We start from the raw sequence: 23,561 nt of genomic DNA on the forward strand, positions 1-23,561 counted from the left end.
TAGACTGATTTTTATGCATGATCAGACCTTAGTATCAACTTTAGAAGTCGAAATTCATAGTTATCCATCTTGATCATGCATGAAAATGTATGAATTGGATGGATGCAGGTGGTTAGTAGATGCATGTGTATGCATATGGTTAGGATTGACAAATATGTATGAAAGTGAGACTGATAATGTGGCATGAAAGACTACAGGCCTAGGCGTATGCATATGCATGCGTGTACTGACCTACATGTATGCATTCAATCCATGCATTAGTATGTATAAGTGAGGTGGGTGGGTATGAAATGAATTTAAACAACCAAACCAGCAACTTGACACAACTAAAAACTAAGGAACAAAAACAAGAAACTACTCTAGGAAAGAAAACGAAAGCCGAAATGTGCTTGGACAGCAGTTAGGGAAAACCTAAACTAATCTGCAGATGCATTTATTTAAAACAGGAAACCTAACCTAGAAAACAAGTAAAAGAAAATCATACCTGAAAGCAAGCCTTGAGGTGAATCCCGTTAACAGGAATCGGTAGAACATCTCCTTGAAGAGTGGCAAGCTGGAATGCATTGTGTTCCTTGCATTCGACAACCTGAAAAGGGCCTTCCCAAAAATGATCAAATTTAGCATGCTGCCCTGGTCTTGTCTTAAGGACATCCCACCTCAGCACCATATCTCCTTCTTTAAAATGTCGATCCTTTGCCTTTTTATCAAATGTTCTCTTCACCTATAGCTGCTGATATTCCATTTTCTATAATGCCTCACTCCTTTCCTCCTCTAACTCCAGCAATTTAGCAAACCTTAACTTGAGGGGATCCTGTTCTTCAAATAGTATCAGCTGATCAGCAAGCTACAGGGCAAGAAATTCAGTAGTAATAGGTAATTTAGCATCTTTCCCATATACTAGAACATAAGGAGATGTTCCAATGATTTTTTTAAAAGTAATCCTATCCAACTATAAGGCAGATTTTAACCTTGCATGCCAATCTCTCTTGTTCTCCTCTAATGTTCTCTTGATGATCCTTAACAGGTTTTTATTCGTGCTTTTTGCCAAACTATTACCTTGAGGGTAATAGTTTGATGAGGTATTCAGATATATACTTTTGTTTAATGCCCATTCAATCACTCTAGCTCCCACAAAGGCTAATGCATTATCAGAAATGATTGAATCAGGAACCCCAAACCTTGTAGTCAAATCATCATAAAAATTAAGTACAACTGATTCATTTGCCTCTCTTAGCGCTACTGCTTCAGTCCATCTTGTAAAGTAATTAGTAGCTGTAAGAATCCATTTGTGACCTGAACTAGAACTTGGATTAATGGGGCCTACAAAATCAATACCCCACTTCATGAATAGCTGCTCAACCAAAATCGATTGCAAAGGTAAGGCTTCCAGCCTTTCCTTGCCAACAAACACTACACATTTTTGACATTTTCTTGACCAACTATGGGCATCTTTGAACAAATCAGGCCAATAGAATCCTGCCCTCAACACTTTATAAGCTGTTGTCTTTGAGGAAAAGTGACCCCCTTCATCATGGAATTGTTCTAGGATCTTGCTAGTCTAATCAGCGCTTATACAATGCAATAACATGCCACTATGATCCTTTCTGAACAAAACATCAACCAAAACATAAAGAATTGATTGAAGTCTAAAATACCTGTGTTTTGCTCTATCCAACCTCAACGGACACTCCCCTGTTCGCAGATAATGACTCATCTCAATCAACCAGCATGCTGATTGATTATTTCCAGCCTGATCGTTATCAACCAACAACAAATTTTGACTGTTTTCCACCTGCTGAAGATTGTCATTTGCTAATTGTTCACATAATCCTTTACTTCTAACAAGTTTGGTGATATGGATATCAACGTCATATTCCATCACACGAGTTATCCAGCCTGCTCTTTTTTCCATTTAAATCCTTGCTTAATAAAAACTCTTTCACACTTGGATGGGATACCATTAGATGAATCTTGCTGTTGGAAACAAGGTGTTTGAATTTTTTAAGACTTTTAATGACAGCAAAAACATGTTTTTCAACAAAGTTGTACCTTTGTTCATAATCTTGCAAACCTTTGCTGAAAAAAGCAACAAGTTGCTCAAATCCTTCATCATTTTTTTGCACCAGCATTGTTGAAATGGTGTCAAAACTGCCATAAGCATACAATATAAAAAATTTCATAAAATCTGAGTTAACCAAAGCAGGGGCAGCGGACAAGGCTTCTTTAATTGCTTCAAAACAGCGCTTCCCCTCTTTGGTCCAACTGAAAACAGTATTTTTCTTCAACATTGTTGTTAAAGGCTTTAAAAGATTAGCAATATCAGGTTTGAAACGTCTCACAAAATTGATCCTACCAAGAAAACTTTGTAGACCCTTCTTATGGCTGGGCAATGGTAACTCTAAAATTGCTTGTACTCTCTCGGGATCTATAGTAGTACCATGTTTTGAAACAATATATCCGAGAAATTTTCCTTCATGAACAACAAATACAGATTTTTTTGGATTAAGAGAAATACCGAATTCTCTGCATCTTTCTAGCACTTGTCTGAGATGAAAAATATGATCTTTAGCCTCCTTGCCAAAAACAGTCATGTCATCTAAATATATTAGCACTATCTTGTACATTAAATTTTCAAATGTTATATCCCTAGCTTTTTGAAATGTAGCTCCAGCATTAGCTAGTCCAAAAGGCATCCTTCTGTAAGCCATAGTTCCCCACTTTGTGGTGAATGTTGTTTTGAACTGATCTTCATTTTTTACCAAAACCTGATTATAACCGGAATATCCATCTAACAAAGAAAACCTTTCAAAACCTGAAACATACTGTAAAATCTGTTCCATAGATGGTAAGGGATGCCTATCTTTCAATGAAGCTCTGTTTAGGTCTCTAAAATTTATGCACAAGCATATTTCTCCATTTTTCTTTCTTACAGGTACTAGGTTAGAGACCAAAGAAGTATGTTTGATAGGAAAGACAATCCCTCCTTTCAAAAGCTTGTTCAACTCTTTCAGCATTAAAGGTTCTAGCTTAGGATTCACAGGTCTCTGTTTTTGCCTTATAGGTTTGGTGTTAGGCTCAAGCTCAATAGTGTGTTGGGTTAGCTTAGGATCAAAGCCTTTCAGATCAAAATAATCCCATACAAAAACATCATTAAACTCCTGAAATAATTCAATAAAAGATTGTTTTTCTTGTGGTGAGTTTATCTTACCAACCTTTAGCCGTTTTCCTTCAGAAATTTTCAACTCCTCATAATGCTCTTCCTTCACTAGCAAACTGGTTTTATCTTTCTTCACCTGATCATCCAGATCAAAAATAGTCTTTAAAGTAACCAAACCTTTAGGTAACTTGTTTGTTTTCAGCTGTATAACGGTATAACCTGATCACCATATTGCTGATTGAATCTATCCTGAATCTGTCCCAACTTTTTCCAGGTATCCTCTGGCAGCACATTGACACCAGACCCTCCGTCCACAATCGTGTCTGTTAGCACAGTCCCGAAAATGCCCATTTCAACAACCGCCGAATAGCGTCCAGATGAAAGAGCTAACAGCATCGGATCTTCTTCACTTGCGCCACTTTCCTTCTCCTTTTTGTCCGCTGCACTTGCTCCACTTTCCTGCTTCCTTCCATGTTCTCCTGGTAGTTGAGCAACGGGAACAATGTTTGTGAGTACCACTCGGAGCTGAGGCATAGTGAGCAACAGATCACTTATCCTAACGGGTATCTCGGCTTGCAATATTTGCCGTACAATGTTCTGTTTTGCGCAATTTCGTACGGAGGTACTCGACGTGTCCTTCAGGTGTGCCGTTTCTGCCTGTGTTGCTTTCTGGATCTCTGTCCGTGCTTCCTCCAGTCTCTTCTTTTCTTCCGCAGGGCCGGGGTACACTTTCGCTTGTTGCCGCGTGATGGCCAGAACCTCTTCTTCGTCCGTCCCGACAGTGATCAAGTTTACTCCCGACTTCGAACACCTAGCATCTTCATGATCACCAGGTCCACACCATTTGCATAACAACTTCGGTGTGTTCGCTGTTGTACACTCTCAGGCGAAGTGACCCCACAAATTGCATGCGCGGCATTGAACAATTGGCCGACCATTGGGATCATATTGAATTCGACTCCTTCCGCCATTATTGTTGTTGTTGCTATTGTTGTTGTTTTGACCGTGCTGGTTGTTTCTGTATCCGCCCGATGTAGCACCTTCCGTACTGGTGTTCTCGTTCCCTCCTGACAGGGATGCCTCCTGCGTGAGGAACACTTGCTGTGGTGTTCTTGATTTCAGGTTGAAAGGACATTCCTTTACCGAGTGTCCTAGAATCTGGCAAATCTCACAAAATTGATCTTTTGGGCAGGATCCCTTCGTATGGCCTTCTTTCTTGCACTCCGTACACCATAGGTCATTGCCCTTAGTCTCCTTGTTCATGTTTTTGAACTCCCTCATCATCCGAAGCATGTCCTTCTAAAGAGCACGGACTTTCTTGCTGCTGCCTTCATCGTCACTGCTATCTTCTCCCGAAGGCTCGTCGTCATCTAAATCGGATGAGCTGGTCTTCTTCTTCTTTGTCTTCTGTTCACTTTCGAGGTTCAATGCTCGATTGTATGCTTCAGTATATGTCGATGGTGGCACAATCTTCATCTTTTTCCGCAGCTTCAGGGGAAGGCCTTTCATGAACCATCTTTTCTGGAGCCCATCTGCCAGCTTATTCTCCATTTTACTGATTAAGTCCTTCAACCTCCTGGCGAAGACCCGTACTGTTTCATTCTTCTTTTGTTTGGTATTGAATATCTCCGCTACAATTTCATTATCATCACGCAGAAGTTGAAATTCTGCGATGAACTCCTTCTTAATGTTATCCCAACTATTTAACTTTTGTGGATCAGTATCAATAAACCAATCAATCGCAACACCCCGTAGGGTAGCGGGAAATTGTCGGATCCATTCGTTTGTATCTGTTATGCCATTTGCCCTCCAGATTGTTTCACATGTTTTACAATGTCGAATGGGATCAGCTGCTTCATCACCATCAAATTTAGGCAACTTTTCCTTCAAACCTGCCATTATCACTATATGTTGAGGGTTTTGTTGTGTACCTGCGCTGTTTTGCACTCCCGCGTTGTTTTGAACAGCCACGCTATTCTGAGCTCCCGTGCTGTTTTGAACACCCGCACTATTCTGCACACCCGCGTTGTTCTGGACACTCGCGCTATTTTGCACACCCGCGCTGTTTTCGACTTTCGCGCTATTTTCAACAGCCACGTTATTTTCGGCTTTCGCGCTATTTTCAACACCCGCGTTGTTTGCAACACCCGCACTGTTTTCGACTTTTGCGCTGTTTGGTGAAGAAGAGGGTTCGTCAACCAAAGCTGTTCGTTCTGGAAGTATATCTCGAACGAAGAGGTCACTCCACGCTAGTGCTCCTTCGGCACTTCGAGTCGTGCGAGTCGATCTCCTTCCGTCAGGATTCTCTTCCCGTGGCGTATGCAGGTTCAGAAACTCCTCCCTCGCTTCTTCCACCAAATCAAACCGTTGTCGAGTCTCCTTCAACAATCCTTCCGCACTCCTATTTCTGTCGACAATCTTCTGGAATCTCCTTCGGCGCTCAATCTGCTAAGCCAGAATTAAATTTTCCTGTGCAACGCGTATGTCATCTTTTTCCTTCAGCTTACTCTTATCTTTGTTCAACTGATTTAGCATTTAATTCATATCCGCCTGCCTGCGTACTAGGTCCATCGAGCAACGGCACCAAATGTTTACCGCATAGGTTAATTAAGAATTGCACACAGATAATGGACACGAACACGAACAACAGAACTCTTCTTATTATTATTCATATATGCCAGAACATTACATTATGCTTGAATGATCGGATCTCATCTCCTATGATGATTACAATGCTTCCCGAAGGGGTTATAAATACTTTTTGACGAACCTTCCTGAAGGTATCCGTCGGCCAGATACATCATGTCCGCTACAAACTATTTACCCGTCGGCTACATAACAAGAACTTTCCCGAAGGGACCCATCGGCTGATACACAATTTTCTTTCCAAAGGGACCCGTCGGCTGATACACAATTTCCTTTCCGAAGGGACCCGTTGTTTACCGTACTGGTAAAAAAATCAACGCATATAGACAATAATAGCAAAATAATATTTGCGTATGCCAGAACATACATTAGGCTACACAATTTCTACCGATGACAGTACCCTTGAAAATTTCGCCTATTTTGGGATTGTCCTTGGTTTTGCTGTTGATAACCTCGATTATGCTGCTGCTGGTAACCTTGGTTCTACTGCTGGTATCCTTGATTTGCAGCAAAATTTTGTGTTTGAAAAGGTTGCCTTGGCTAAAACTGTTGTTTTTTGAGATTAATCAATTCATTCCCGAACGTTTGCATTAAGTTTTCAATCTTTTGTTGACTTTGTTTAATCTCTTGCAGCTCCTGAGAAGGTCCTACAACCACTAGCTCTTGGTTGGAAATAGCTGGTAATGGGTTGAAAGATGGCATCTGCAAAGGCATATTTGGCTGTATATTCGGAAAAATAGGCATAGGAGGCCTACGAGCAATTTTACCTACTTGTATGAGGTTATTTTCTGCCCTTACTGATATGGCAAATGCTTGTGGCAGCGTAATACCTCCCATAGACTAAATCATGACAGAAATATCAATGTTCAAACTCTTAAGATAATACAAAAATGCGTGATCAGCACTTGGTCTAACAACAATAGGTATCCTATCCCATGTTTTCTGAAAACGTATATTGAAATCAGTCATCTGTTCTTGTGGAGCCCTTTTTATAGTTGTCAGTTGTTCCACCAGTGACAAGTGATCAAACTTGTCCCTTTAATGCTTTTTGATGCTTTGGCATTTGTAATAAAAGAAAATCACAGATAAAAGGATTCATGTTAAGACATGTCCCTTTGATATCCATGTACAATTGATTTGTATTGCAAATGTTCATTACTGGCTTTGATGCTTTCGTTTTTTGTCCTATGCAAGTGCTATCTTGTTTTCACCAATCATTACAAGTAAAAAGTTTCAAATCAAAAATGAAATGTCCCTTTAATACTTTTATTTTGCATGATTGGCTTCTCTATCTGCTGATGTATGCATGTATTTTACTGAGATGAATAGCGTGTAGGATGATGAAAGTGAGATGAAGTGAGCTATTAGCATTTCTTAGATCCATTGGATCTAACCCATTCTCTTTTGTGGCTGTAGGGATTGGAAGCACGGAAAGGGCGAGATCCAGAACAGCGAAAAAATGGATGCGGATGGATGCCACTTCACAAGTCATTACAGGCAATGACTGGTGCCCATGACCTTTTTTCCCTTTTACTCCTCTTTCATGTTACTGATTTCAATAGAGTATAGGTGTATATCAGCACATAGGGACTACTCTCACAGTCAAATGTGTCGGAGAAATTTACTTTCAGCATTTTAGTTCTATCATGATTTGTTCCATCATATACAAACATTGTATATTATTTCAATATGAATAAAATACTTTTCTTTAATGCATTTTTGAGAATTACTTGAAAGTAATAAGCATGTATGTTTTCCTTCATTTGAGCATGTGTGAAAATTGAGCAACAAAAATATCAGTTGGGTGTAAACATTATTGAGCTAAACTAATTCTAGATGCTCATTCACATTTCCATATACTTCTCCTATCCACTCCCATTGTTTTTTATATCTGTCAAAAAGAGAGATTGATGTTACCAATGCCATTTTATATAATAACCTTGATGAAGACATTTCTATGATGATTCATTGGCCTATTTACACAGAGATGTTATTAATCTCTTCTACTGCATCCAGAACAAAATATTTCACACAAATAAATTAATTTGGAAGCTAATAGCCCATCACTAAGTAAGTTTTTTCCTAATGCAAAGCCGGTGTGCTGATTATTTATGGCATGGTTTGGTCTCAGATTTGCACCATATAAAACAAATCAAGATAAATAATAAAGTTTTGGGCCGATCCAGCATCTATCTGCTTGCAATAACTTTCCACTGCTAAATTATAATACTTCCAGTTGCAATATAGATAAACCATTCAGTGTCTAATAAGTTTTTTTGATAGATTTAAGCGTAGAATAAGTTATTGTAGATGATGAAGAATAATTACTTTGTTTAAAGGTAGTCTTTGCACCATAGTTCAACTCGGCAACCTAAAATTTTAGATTGGATTTAGAACTCAACACAGATATGGTGGAAAACATGGTAAAAAACTCATAATTGTATCCAAAAAGAAAGGAATTGATACCTTTAGAGAACATAAATAATTCAATATAAATTTCTCATAATTCAAACATTACAGATCATATGATCCTCAAACACTATAAATTTTTTAAAAAATTGTAGGTTCAAAGTCAAACAATACTTTGTAATACAACAAAATTATTAATAATAAATGTTTAACGGCATTATAAATGTTTTCATATGATAATATGTCAAAATGGAAAAATGGAAAAATGGAAAAAATAACTAAATATAATCTACATCCCCGTCTTTCCCCTCCTAATCTACCTTAATTTCTCAAGCCTTGAAATAGAAGGTGACAATGATGATAGCTTGTTTCTTCAAAATTGTCTTGAATTTCCTCCATGCATTCTGATGGAGCCCAAAATTTTAATCTCCATTTGTGAAATAATATGGGAGATGAATGATGAAATGGTGATGTCAATGTCATAAAGCTTCATCATTGTATGGACAAAAAGAGTATTGAAGGCGATTGAAATGCATAATAGTAAGATCATAAGATGAGATCAACATACTCACTCTGATATGAAGCAGCATAAAACAATTGTCTATTCCTTGGATAGAACCTAGCAATTGTGGACTCACAATATGCACTTATAGTTACATGTACCCAGAACATAGAAGGGAGTTATGAATATGAAGGTCCATATAAACATTACTGTTAAAGAGCCCTCAAGAAATGAGGATTAATAGTTTCAAAGCACACAAGAAGTACAATATGAATCAAGAAAAGAAATTCAAGGCATGTTGTGATTTCAATCAGAATGAATGAAAACTGATTTGTGTTATAAACAGCAATCAAATACGGAAAGGAGTAACCTTGGAAGATTCTAGAACAGAAGAAAACAACCAAGGAGTGGGAGGATTTATATTTTTCAAGCTTCTGGAATACATATAGAGACGCAAAATGAAGACATTCGACAAGAAGAAATATTCATATATCTATTTGTATGGAGGGATAAGGAGTAAAAACGATGATTTTGTAATACAAATTTATTTATTATATTTTAATGATAAATAAAAGCTTTTTTTGCTTTTATTTAAAATGCATGGAGATTTAAACTACAGTTGATTCATCCTTTATGATCATCAATTCTATAAACAATTTAGATGTCAGATAAGTGGACACGGTCATTTAGCATCTTAAATGTGATCATCATAGATATAGTGAAATATCGAGTTGTTTTTGTATCGATGTCTAGTATGCCTCCCTACCATAGGAGTTAAAGTTCAATCTGGACTAATTTAAGATTGCGCATATATTTGATCGGTTGCATCTTAATTATTAAATTGTTGACAGTTAAAGTGCGTAGAACTTTATAAAGTTGTACGTGAAAATCTTCATTGTAGTTGACTTTGTTGCCCAAATAAGCAAAGGCACTGGTCTTTTGAATCATTGAAGTACTATTATTGGGTTTATATTTGAAGTCATAAAATCTATATCTTCCTTCTTACAAGCACCAAACCAATTGTTAAGAACCATATACAAAACATTCAATTATTTCAAGCAAGTAATCAACTTTAATTTGATCGAGTTCAAAGATTTTGTCAGTCAAAGAACTCACAAGGCTTAAATTCACTATAGAAAATCCTTGAACCAAGCAGTCAGCATTTGAGGTGAAGGTCTACCCACCTAGGTGTAGCGGAGTCTATAGTGCTAGCGAATTGAGGTGATTCTCGTTCATTAGCTAGAATTGATTGTGGAATCTTGTTGGAGAATTGGCAAGCTCCTAGATTTCCAATCTATGTTTTTGAGAACCAACAGATTGGTGACTCTAGTGGGGAGAGTTTCTTACAATATATATTGTGAAGTTACCCAAAATTTCAAATTTTGCAAACCATAATCAAAAAGTAGTATCAGTTTTGTTTAGAAGCGTACTCTATTAGAAGTGAGAACCTAGAAGATCAGAAATCAATACATTCCTCGAAAGAGGTGGCGACTCTATTCAATAAGATTTCAGTTGGTAACTCTGCTGAGGGAGAGAACATAGAATGATATGGTAAATAGTTTTTTCAAATGTATCGATCATTTCAAAGAAAGCCTTTTATTCCAAATGGCATCGTGCCATTAGATTTGAACAATTTTGATCATGAACTTAGCAAGTTATCCCCAAAACTTTCACAACTTGTACCAAAGTTCCATAGAGAATGGGATGAATCAGCACTTCAACATTTGGATGCATTTTATACATTCATTGAAGATTATGAGATCAATGTAGAAGATCAGGTAATGAAGCTATTTCCTAGGACATTAAAAGACAATGCGAGACAAGCATATGAATCCTTATCTACAGAATGTATCTCATCTTGGAAAGAGTTTGAACAATGGTTCTTATATGAATTTCATGATGCAAGCGGGGAAGATGAGATGTGTTATGAACAGTAAAGATCAAAAGTACAGCATCTAAGAAGATCTTGACATATCCCCACCTAATACATTTTTCAGTTTGGAGAGATTTGAAGGGGAGTCTTAGGCGAATTTGGACATTAGGGTGATAAACATTTATCATGAGATACCATCAGACATCATACCTCCATACAAGGAATTTCTAAACAAAATGTTTGAATTGAGAATCTTGCCAAAGGAACCTGATGTAAAGCTTCTTTTGCAGATATTAGACGAAGAAATTTTTGGACAGCCTAAGGTAGAATCCGTCCATGATGATACTTGTATAACAAACTACAATAGATATAAGTGAATGTGAAAATGAAGAAGAGGATTCTCTTAGTGTGGAGGAGATTTCAGCCTTGTTAGATATGGAATATCATGAACATGTTGAAAGAAATAGTCCAAATTTTTTCTCAATTCACCATCATGAGAAAGTTGATGGATCAGCACATACTCAAGGGGTATCAAATGAAGGAGGTGATAATTTTCATGAGGGAGTTTCAGGAGATAATGTCAATGAAGATATTAGTCTTGTTGATGAAACATCTGATGATTTGGATGAAAACTCTCATGAAGGCATGCATGAATTCTCGATATTCCTGAATCCATTGTTTGAAGAGGAAGTTGTAATGTCCCTTAGATGGCTATCTTGTAATATCGGAATGATATTCGCAAACCTTTAATTGCAACAGACTTCTTCCCAATAAATATTCGAAGATATGGATTTAACTCTCTTATTAATAGAAGAGATTTTCTTATTGAGGATATTTTTATAAAAAGTTTATATTCTTTCTTTGACTTGACACATCTTAGTTTAGGTTAATATGTTAATGGAATGTATTTGCAGTGGAACCTTGATATGTAGAATGGATCTTATTGTCACACAATAATATATGAACAGTATCTCTACTTAATTTATTTATCTCTAGTGTCGATACTATAGAGCCTATGAGTAGAAAAAAGGCCACCCTGATAGCATTGATACACTCTTCATCCTGTAACAAAGAGACATTCAATTTAAAAGAGCTTATTCTAGCACTCAGTCTATAATCAGCCTCCTCTTTAAACTAAATACAGGCCGACATAGTAGAATGGTTAGACATACTGGTTGGGGTGACCACCATAGAAGATTTCCCTAGTTGTTACTTCAAACCAACAGAATATGGATTTAGGTAAATTCTATCAAACCTACAATAGATCCTTTTTTTGTTAGCTTGATTGTTGCACAATGTCTACCATATCCCTTCCAGCTCATTCTTACATTTTTCCAAGGAGTCTTTAATTTTGCATCTTCTTTTAAATTTGGACCAAAAATAGACTTCATTACCTTTCCACTTCTATCTCAATCCACCAATTTTGCCATGACCATCTATAATCATATTAAAGTCTCCTATGAAGATCCGAGTACCATATGGTAGGTTCTCAGACAACCAATCCCACATTGTTGCTCTTCTCTATAATCATTAGAAGCATAAACATTGCAAATACTGAAGGTATTATTCTTCTCTTTGAAGGTAGCCCAAATTGCCTTATGGCAAGGGGAGGTATTATGTGAGACCATTTTGTCAAATCCATTTTGGTCCTATCATTAGAGCAACACCCTAAAATGTTCACAAGTGCTGAGGGTTGGAGACAATCAGCTTGATGGCCATACAGATTGTCTAGGATAGGGACTGTACAGCGTGGAAGACACAAGAATGGCCATACGGAAGTTATGCTCTGGTCGTACAGGCAAGAAGGCAGCAATATGTACAGTTCAGAAGGTCGTACAATGATCAATGGGGGTCGTATGGTGGTTAAGGATGGTCGTACGGTAATCTATGCTAGGCATACAGTGGAGATGGAAGGGATGGTATACGGTGTGAGAGCCAATAAGGCCGTATGGTAAGTCATACAGTGGACAAATGGAGGATGGATTCGAAGTACGGAGGTGTCAGTGGATGGTAGGAATGAAGGCTATATGGGCAATGAGGAAGCAGTACAGGAATGTCTAGAAGCTGCACATTTGAGCCACAACTGTGAATGCAATCTTGTTCATACATAAACAAAATAGATTTAGATGAAATCTAGACACAATAATAGAGACTTGAATATGAATAATCCTTCAATTAATATGTGCCAAAAGATGATGCTCTGATTGCCAGATCCAAGCAAAGTGTTACAGGTGACGGAATAGGGTGAGGGTACCGAAACTGGAATGTCCAAAAGCCGCACGGTTAGATATCTGAGCCACAACTGTGAATGCAATCTTGTTCATACATAAACAAAATAGATTTAGATGAAATCTAGACACAATAATAGAGACTTGAATATGAATAATCCTTCAATTCATATATGCCAAAAGATGATGCTCCGATTGCCAGATCCAAGCAAAGTGTTACAGGCGATGAAATAGGGTAAGGGTTAAATCACACCAAAATTGGATAAACCAAATAGGGAAGGTCTTTCACTTCCAAAATGGCGAACAACAAAGAACTCCAACAAGAATTCGCAGTACAGAGAAAATAATCCAAAGTGCATACTTGCAACTACCTACAAGTCATGTTTAAATACCCATTGGGATAACTTTCTGAGGGTGTACAAAAAATGTAATGGTTACCCTAAAAATAGCTCTGATACCACTGTAACAACCTGCCTTGTTCTGTTATTTTTTAATGTCTATTTCTTCCTGTAATTTTGTCAAACAATTGTCTTGCAACCAAATTTCTTATAGTTTTCAGCTTGATGTTGATCAATGATTTCTCAAGATTGTTTGTGTTTCATATGATATGCAAATAGGAGGCAACGTAGAACCATATGCAACTAATAACAATGACCATTCATTTATTTCTTGTTTCAAATTATCAGGAAATTACAACTACCATAACAATCATATCTTCTCATTAAACTCAATGCATTATATCAACTATAAAGTTCAATGATGGTCCATACCCATTGCGGTTACAGCAATGTTAATAGTTCTGAAATTGCTACAGTAACTTGTAGCTACAGTGATCCGGACTGCGACAGTAACTTGCTGCTACAATACCGCGCTACAGTGATTTCGGACTGCTACAGTAACTCGCTGCTATAGTATCGCGCTATAGTGATTGGGGCTGGTACAGTAACTCGCTGCTACAGTGATTCCGACTGCTACAGTAACTTGCTGCTACAGTGATTTCAACTGCTACAATAACTCACTGCTACAGTGATTCCGACTGCTACAATAATTCGCTGCTACAGTGATTCCGACTACTACAATAACTCGTTGCTACAGTACCACGCGACAGGAACTTGTTGTTACCATGTTGAATCTCAAGACCATATCTTTCAATGGCGTCAAGATTTCCAGCTTGAAAGGATTTCGTCCTTCAAACTATTGAGATATAATCTCCAGAATATTACCCAATTTCTTTGATATTTCCAAGCATGCATACTTAAAGAAGCTCTTCCATTTCTTTTATAGTGTTCTCACAAAAGCTCCATCCTTCGTTTTCTCAATGTGGGATAAAACATAACTCCCTTTATGTAACTTATGTCTCCAATGTGTTATAAAATAAAGGGGACTCTTTTAATTTAAATATTTCTCACAAACTATAGTCTATGCATTAATAAAGTTAAATATTTAAATTTAACTTTATAAAATAGCTTTATCAATGCATAACAAATCTTATCAATGATAAACAAGTCTTCTTGTCGATTTTAAACAATAACCATCGACATAACGTTGCCACTAGATGTCCGACCATGTCCAAGATGACTTACTATAAATAGTAAATATGCCCAAAGTTGCCTCAAAACCCCTCAGAAAGACTTGCAACTGAAACTATCTAGGTCAAATGGCCTCTAAGCCCCTTTAGTGTCCTGGTTAGCCTACGGGACCGTGGGAAATAGGCTAACGACAACATCAGCTATAAATGCTAAAAAGGGGGCATTACAAAAAAGCATATGGCTAAACTTACCTACGGAAACAAACTAAAATGGGTCCGAGATATTTTACAACAATCGGCCCATTAACAAAGATTTGATTAACAATCTATTTTATGACAAGGATATTACACACCCCATTTACCTCTTGAATGCCCTGAGTAGACACATTTAGCCTTGTCCCAAAAGAATTTGAGGGTATTAAAAGCATGGGCAAAATTGGTCAACGAACAATCAAGGAACAATTAAGGATGCATTTTTATTTTCCAATTCAAGATGCTTCCACCAAACCTGAGCATATCATTCGTAAAGCATTAATTTAGTAGCATGAAGACTAGAAAGGATGATGCAATAGAAGTCATGTCTTGTCAGGCACTTGGAATATTTTCATCATGTATTTGTAATTTGTAATTGACATATTACATATAATCAGGTTGCAAGTACATTAGGCATTCAACTTTGAATAAGTCAAAGTTTGTTAGAGAATAAGTCAAAGTGGTTAAGGGTTCCCCCTTCTATCTCCGCTCTTTACCTATTTCGATGGAGCTCATTGTAAATAATCATCTTTTGGCAATGCAAGAAAACTCTGCCAATTTATATATGCACTCTAAGACTTTGTGCTTAGATGTAAATTTGAATTGCTTTCAATCATATAGAGACAAATTGTTTTGAAACTATGTTGTCAATCCTACTTGTTATGTGACGAAATTTTATTGAATTGATTGTGAGCTTTACTACTTTGCTCAAGAGGGATTTGAATTCAATCGTGCAAACTTCGAGTTACTTATTACTTTCAGAGCCAATTTGAACTTTTGAAGACTTTGTGTTATAGGAGGACAAATTGTTATAGTTATTAGTGGCTGTAATTACTTAGAGATGAAAACTTTGGGCTTCAATTGTAAGTGTTTTTATTAAATTTAAGAGTATCCAGTAAGAGACTTTGTATCTTACTGTAATTGTACTTGAATTACCATTTGACACAAGCGCAGGAGAGTCTGGGCTTCTGTATTTGTTTCATAAAATAAAAAGTAAACTACTACCCTTGGTATTGTTCTACTTGAATTACCATTTGACACAATCGCAGGAGAGTCTAGGCTTCTGTATTTGTTTCATAAAATAAAAAGTAAACTACTACCATTGGTATTGTTCTTATGTCTATTCCAAGGTCAACGGTATTATCTTAGCAATAAGCCACTTTTTGTTAATTGAAATGTTGTAGCTGTGTGAATATCATTCCTATTAAAAAGAGGAATTGATTAAGAGAACCGTCATTTTTATAATTTCAGTTAAGTTCCTATTGAAGCCACCTCAGTAAGAAGGGAGCCTCCCCTATTGCTGAGGAGAGAAATCTCATGAGATGTTGTCTAAAGTCATAATTTTGTAATCTCATGAGAGGCTATTTTCCCTCTCCAGAGGTCAGGGATGTTCAAGAATCAAGATTACTCTTCGTTTGAGTAAAATTAGTACACTTACTATTTATAGTAACTTGCTATTTCAGGAAAGTCGGAATTACTATTCTTGACAAGACACTAGAACAGTTGGTAGTGACATGGAGTTGTGGGGATATCGATAGAGCTTTCAGTTTGAGACTTACTATTATGGTAAGTCAAATTATGGTCAAAGCTATTTTTGCCAGGAGCACCTTGACATCAGCCTCAAGCAAAGAGCACCTAGATATTGATGAATCATTTGAAGAATTAATAAGTTTTTAATTTAATTGATGTTTATTAATTAACGTATACTTCAATTATAACTACATGAGCTTATTATAAGGTCCCAAGATAATGTTATGAAGTCAAGTATGGAGCCAATGTGCTAAAGGGAATTATCATAATTAATAATCATTTTAACCTTTGAATTGCATATAGTGTTTAAAGTTATGTTAAGTGTCAGCTTCAAGCTATAGGTCAGTTTGGGGTTGAGAAGGAATAATGGAAAACAATGAGAAATTCTACCTCATTCAATGCATTGTCATTTTGGAGATTGTGTTGTTGTTGAGAGGCGAGAGTTTTCAGTATTTTTGACCTTGCAAGATCGTAAGTGCTACCAAGTTTCTGTAATTTGAATTGGTAAACAATTGCCAGTGAATTGTGCTAGAGGGTGGTTTCATTCAGAGGCATCAATGTGCTGAAGCAGTGAACAAATTTGATGTTTGATGCCATGATTAATCTACAGATTTATCAGCTGTATGAAGGGTGTGAGGAAATAAGCCAAACAGCAGTCTCTAAGGCCTGCCATTTCTTCCCAGGAGATTGACCTGCAAGAAATAGGAGCCATGCAAGTCTTTTAGCAGCAACGTGAGAGTGTAGAGAAGTGACGTGGATCATAGAATCTAGTGTTTAGAGTTGATTGATGAATTTCGAGCTGTGTGGCTGCTTAGAATCACAGAGAAATCATTGAGGCTTGCATTCAGCATCAGATCATTTGGATTGCAGTGATCTCCACCTGGTTCTTTAAATTTTGCAAATAAAATAAACTGTCACTTACATCTGTGTAATTAGTCCATAATCGTTTCCTAGATTGAAATAAGAAGTCCATGGTGCTTGGTAAATAGTCTATTTATTTTCCCAGCATTGTGCTTTCTTTAGATTTTCAAAAACATTGAAAAGCATATATTTCCAAAACACAAAAAAATTGCAAAAGTATAAGACCTTCAAAAAATATAGTGTTCAGTGCCAATAGTGTTGCTATAACTGGAAAAGTTCTTACATCGATCCCTGTTGAGGTGGGGTTTCTGCTTGCAGCTTTGTCATGGGGTTGACACATTTTGTGCTTTTCATCCTCTTTCATGTTCCTTACAGAGGTGGTGGCTTCTTCTATGGAGGTGGAGATTGGCTTGTGGATTGAAGCTGATTGGTTCTCTATGTGGTCGTCTCTTAGATGGGGTTGCTCATTTGCAAGGTTTTTATCCTTTCGGCTCACCTTTCTAGCTGGCTTCGTCTCTTTTGGCCTTCTAGAGGTGAAATCCTTTCCTTTTGAGGTGGAAATGAGTTTTGTTGGAGTGGTGCCTTGTTGTTTGGAAATCATTGCTTGAGGTAGTTGGTTGGTTTTGGGTTCCTTCTTTGAACCCTTTCTAAAGGTTTGGGGAGCCTCGGTAAAACCCCTCATCCTTCCAATTTTGACTTTGGAGGATCTTTTCTTCAGCTTGTTAATCTCTTGAGGCTAGTTGTGAAGGTTAGGGGAGCCTAAACCCCTTGTTTAAGGCTTGTTTGGGGCCTCTCAAAACCTTGAAATGGTTTTGGCAGCCATGTTAAAACCCAATGTTAAGATTCAGCGAGTCTTTCAATATCCTATGGTACTCTTTTGGGAGGCTCTTTTTTGTCCAGTGTGCTTTTCTTGTTGTATCATGCTGTTAGCTGATTGTAAGGGTATAGGACCCTTGCTAAAACCCACTATCAGGTTAAGTGAGCCTGGAAAAAAAACTCTTGGTTCGCTTTTAAGGTTAAGGGAGCCTTGAAAATTTTGTGTTGTGAGACTTAGGCCTTTTGTGTAGTGTTCACTTGGGCAACTTGAACTTTGTATGATCCATGTTTTTAGACTACTAACGGTTTGCTAGATGTTGGCTATTGTTTTGTAATGCTTCATCTCTTGCAATTGTTTGTTCATTTGGGGTTCCATATTCCCCTCAAAATTTGTTTGCAAAGGGTCTCAGTGTCCCTTCAAAACTTTTTTTACCCAAATCAAAAGCAATATTAAAAATTTACAATAAATAATAGTAATTTATTTTTAAATTAGTGTATATGTGTGTTTTATAGAACATTTTTTAAAAATTATATATTTTTAAAAGTCCGATAAATATGTCGATCTTTTCGCTGAGTTTTTAAAGAGTCCCAAATTTTTTTAAAACATTGCACCAGCCAAGTGATGATGGATCAAAGAGTGTGATCCGAAATGTTGATGCAAAAATTAACACACAATCAAATCCCGAAGCAAATTTTACTTACAGCTGAGTTATTGCCGGGTCCAATTTTTTTTGCTCACTGATTTTTTCAACTATGGTTAAGAGTACGTTCCCAATATTTTGAGACAAGGGCTTGTAATAGATTAGTGAGTCTATCTCAAAAGGCAGATCCCTATGTGTACAAATATCCTAATTTGAGGATGATACAAGACCAATGGGATGCAAAAGGTAAATGTGATTGATGCAGGAGCACACATGGGATGAAGACTCGAGGAATATTTTATATTGCAAAGTCAATTAGAATCATATTGTTAAAACATAATTATTGATGTAAAAGGATTAGTTTAGTCCTACTTGATATGTATTAGGTTCATTTATTATGTTTAGATTCATATTGTCAAGATAGATGAAAATTGTCAAATATATAATAAACTATTGTCATAAAATGTTGACAATATGTAAAGATGGTATAAGGGAGAAGGTATTCAAATGGTCACGAGGGGTAATTATTTAGTTATAGAACTTGAAAAGGCTTTAAAATATGATGTATTGGTCATGATTTTCAGAATGTAATGGTTGGAGAAGGTGAAAGAAGAAGTGAAATAAAAAGAAGTTTGTTTTTGAGAGTTTTATGATAAATTTTTGGGTTAGTTTTCCAAAAATCCAACTGTTCTTTTTGTTGGTACATGCACATATGAATAGATACATACCTCCAACTTATATATTTGGAAAGATATATGAGTTATCATTAATTTGGTTTTGGTTTGATCAGATTTCATCGTGATTTGAAGAAGTTATGATCATTTGAGTGCATACTGGTCTGAATCTGATTTTCGTGGTAGCAGTTTTGGAAAAAGTTTAATAACTTTTATTCTACTAATTGGATTGATCTATAGCTTGGGGAAAACTTGTTTAACTCATTCCAAATCAATCTCATAAAAGGAATTTGTGATATCTTTTCACTTGTAAAAGTTATTGAAGAATGTTTAAATCACTTGGATGTCATCCCAGCTTATGAATTTTTGTTTAAATCTTTACATAAGGTGTAAGAGCCCACTATTGAAACTTCTTGAGGGCTAATTCAACAAGAAGTGTTCCAAGAGGTGTCACTCTACATCATTATTGGTATCAAAGCAAGTAAGTAGATCCTTGTTAATTGAATTTTTCAGATTGAAAAATGAGAGTTGAAGTTGTCTATAATGCCCCCAATTTTTAATGTAATAATTTAATTTAATTCATTAATTAACTGGTCCAGAATTTAAATAATATAATAAAAGGACCTTTAGTTAGTTACTTAAATTAATTAATATGTTGCCCAAGTTAATATTTGTATTTGTGATTCCGATTGATTTAATATATCTTGGACCTATTTTTATTTTAGTTTCCATTGGTAAGTGTTGCCGTCGGCCATCTTTGTACACCCTCAGAAAGGTTTTTCTCGATGGGTATTTAAGCACAGCTTGTAGGTAGTCGTAGGTATGCGATTTGGATTATTTCTTTTGTATTGCGAATTCTCGTTGAGATTCTCTATTGTTCACCATTTCGGAAGTGAAAGATCTTCCCTGCTTGGCTTGTCCGGTTTCGGTGGGATTCAACCCTCACCCTATTCCATTGCATGTAATAGTTCGCTCGAATCTGGCAAATCAGAGCACCATCTTATTACACATATTAATTGAAGGATATTCGTGTTCAATCTCCATTCTTGTTTGGCTTTCATCTGATGTATCCGAGACTATAAGTTTGTTTACGGTCTCAAGACTGAAACCACCTTCTATCTGTACACCATCCACTACCCTTGGTTTGGTGCAACACACAATGCATATGTCCGTGTTGCAGCATTACCATTCCGTATGGTCATCTCTGCCCATGCTATAGCATTGTCATACCGTACGGCCATCTCTATCCGTACTGTAACATCACCATACCGTACATCTCTTGAGGCTACCGTACGACCAATCAACACCACCATTTGTACTCCATTCCAAGCTATCATACGGCCCACCCCCAAACAGTCTGTATATCATTGTTCACTCCATTCAACTATATTGTATGGCCATCAAGTAACTCCCTATCAAGCACAGGGGACCAACGGGTAACTGGCTATCAGGCACATAGAACCAATGGGTAACTGGCCATCAGGCACATGAGACCAATGGGTAACTGGTCATCAAGCACACGGGACCAACAGGTAACTAGGCATCAGGCACACGGGACCAACGAAATATTACAATGGTACCAAAGCTGGTGATTTTGTGAGCCTGTTGGGAGAATGGAGAGCTTTGACTTGGATGACACTATGGCTCAATTTCCAGCCGATTGGAGAGCAAATTTGTTAGTTGAATACTTGAAAAATACTTTTGCATGCCAACTGTTGGATGGACAAGTGCAAGATGACAGATACAAGGTGGTTGGCGATATCATTTACGACAAAGACAGAATCTATTTGGTACCCGATCCAAGATTAAGGAATGGATTCTGGAGCAAGATACCGACACAAATATTGTCAAACCAACACCCAATGATCATCTCGACGAAAATTTGGGTTCTGTCAGTGGCCCTCCAAATGAGAAGGTTCCATCAATGGTTGTTCAACTTCCTGGAGATGCTATGGACGATTCCTTGCCGAAGCAACCACGATTGGTTGAATATGGAGTTTATCCTTCAGTGTTGCCTAAATCGTGCATGACTACAATTTTTCCATGTGAAGTGCTTCCTCATAAAAATAATAGAATCTACATGGGTTGTGAAGTTCCTAAGGAGATCCATGATTACATGAAGATTATGGATCTGGACATCAATGTGTTTAATGATTGGTGCCCTTGGGATCCTGGTGGTTTTGGATATAACAATGTTTATATCACAGTGGCTCGGCGGAGCCCGAATGGCAGTCTACTCATCTCAATTGAATTTGTGATCCTGAAGAAGCATGGAATTTTCAACAGATATAGCAATTTGCATCCGCGCATGATTTGGGATCTTGGAGTTTGTGTATTGCTTGAGGACAAGCAATCTTTGGCCGACGTGGATTTGTAATGTCCCCAATTTTTAATGTAATAATTTAATTTAATTAATTAATTAACTGGTCCCAGAATTTAAATAATATAATAAAAGGACCTTTAATTAGTTACTTTAATTAATTAATATGGGGCCGAAGTTAATATTTGTATTTGTGGTTCTGATTGATTTAATATATCTGACCTATTTTTATTTTAGTTTCTATTGGTAAGTGTTGTCGTTGGCTATCTTTGTACACCCTTAGAAAGGTTTTTCCCGACGGATATTTAAGCACGACTTGTAGGTAGTTGTAGGTATGCGATTTGGATTATTTCTTTTGTATTGCAAGTTCCTATTGGGATTCTCTATTGATCGCCATTTCAAAAGTGAAAGATCTTCCCTACTTGGCTTGTCCAATTTCGATAGGATTCAACCCTCACCCTATTCCATTACATGTAATACTTCGCTCAAATCTGGCAAATCGGAGCACCATCTTATTGTAAATATTAATTTAAGGATATTCATGTTCACTCTCCATTCTTGTTTGGCTTTCATCTAATGTATTTGGGACTATAAGTTTGTTTATAGTTTCAAGACTGAATCCACCTTCTATCCGTACACCATCCGCTACCCTTGGCGCAATACACAGTGCATCTATCTGTGTTGTAGCATTACCATTCTGTATGGCCATGTCTGCCCGTGCTACAACATTACCATACCATATGGCCATCTCTGTCCGTACTGCAACATCACCATACCGTACGGCTCTCGAGGCTACCGTATGGCCAATCAACACCACCGTCTGTACTCCATTCCAACCTACTATATAGCCCACCCCCAAACAATCTATATATCATTGTTCACTCCATTCAACTATACTATATGGCCATTAGGTAACTACCTATCAGGCACACGGGACCAACGGGTAACTGGCAATCAGGCACACAGGACCAACAAATAACTAGCCATCAGGCACACGGGACCAACGGGTAACTAGCAATCAGGCACATACGACCAACGGGTAACTAGCCATCAAGCACACGGGACCAATGGGTAACTGCTATCAGGCACACGGGACCAACGGAACATTACAATGTCATGCAAGAAGTAGAAGAAACAAGAGCAAGACACCCTCAAAGACATTCAATATTTAAAACAAAGTGCAAGTGTAATTATGGGAAACGTATGGAAAGTTATAGTAGATAGTGGTTCACTTGAAAATGTAGTTTCAATACAAATGGTTTAAAAGTTGAAGGTTCAAAGAATTCCTCATGAGATACCTTACAAATTATTTGGTTTGGATGATAACCAATGGATTGATGTCACTGAACAAGCTTGTGCTCCTTTCGATATTGGAGAATACTATGATGTTGTTGTCTGTGATATTATTCCTTTCAGAGATTGTCACTTAATTTTAGGAAGAGAATGGCAAATTGATAATTCAACCATATATGATGGTAGAAAGAATACATATTCCCTCAAAAAGGATGGAAAAAGGTTTAATTTGGTTTCATTAGATGATGATGATGTATCATGGCCAATGACAATGTAATGTTCCTAAACACAAATAAATTTATTTAATTATTTTTGTGTAACGGGCCAATTGTTTAATTTAACTCAAACCCAAATTTAATTTTTGTCATAGTAGAGTGTGTCGCCGTCGGCTAATTTTTGTACACCCTCGAAAAGCTTTTTCCGATGGGTATTTAAGCACAGCTCGTAGTAGTTGATAGGTATGCTTTTGGATTTCAATTATCTGTACTGCGGATTCCTGTTGGAGTTCGGCAATTATTCGCCATTTCGGAAGTGAAAGACCTTCCCTATTTGGCCTGCGCAATTTCAGTGGGATTCAACTCTCACCCTATTCCGTTGGTGTCCGCCTCAATCTGTATTCGGCAATTTGAAGACTTAATTATACAAATATCTCTGTTGGTGATTGCTCTTGGTTTGGTATCAGCTAATTGTATATGTATTTATTGCAATTAAAGTGGTATTGTTGGTTTATGATCATTTACAGGAGCCCCCTGTGCAGTTAGGGATACTCATTCTAGCTATACGGCTTGGTATTTTTCCATACAACTCGTTACCATTCATTCCCTACAGCAT

The 23,561-nt window shown here is 37.1% G+C and overlaps 2 protein-coding genes across 2 annotated transcripts in view; one reads left to right on the forward strand and one right to left on the reverse strand.

The window, feature by feature from the left end:
• The window catches only part of MSH5 (MUTS-homolog 5), a 364,768-nt gene that overhangs the window by 268,714 nt on the left and 72,493 nt on the right, over positions 1 to 23,561 (reverse strand). The window lies entirely within an intron of this gene.
• LOC149556975 (uncharacterized) overlaps positions 1 to 23,561 on the forward strand; it is a 363,967-nt gene that overhangs the window by 268,465 nt on the left and 71,941 nt on the right. The window contains exon 5 of the mRNA XM_089831618.1: positions 7,220 to 7,300. Within this exon, the coding sequence (XP_089687744.1) occupies positions 7,220 to 7,300 (81 nt within the window). The remainder of the gene's footprint in view (positions 1 to 7,219; positions 7,301 to 23,561) is intronic.

Source organism: Cupressus sempervirens, chromosome 5 (assembly GCF_028749045.1).
Source record: "Cupressus sempervirens isolate cs-2001-9-10 chromosome 5, ASM2874904v1, whole genome shotgun sequence".
In the NCBI taxonomy this organism is placed as follows: Eukaryota; Viridiplantae; Streptophyta; class Pinopsida; order Cupressales; family Cupressaceae; genus Cupressus; species Cupressus sempervirens.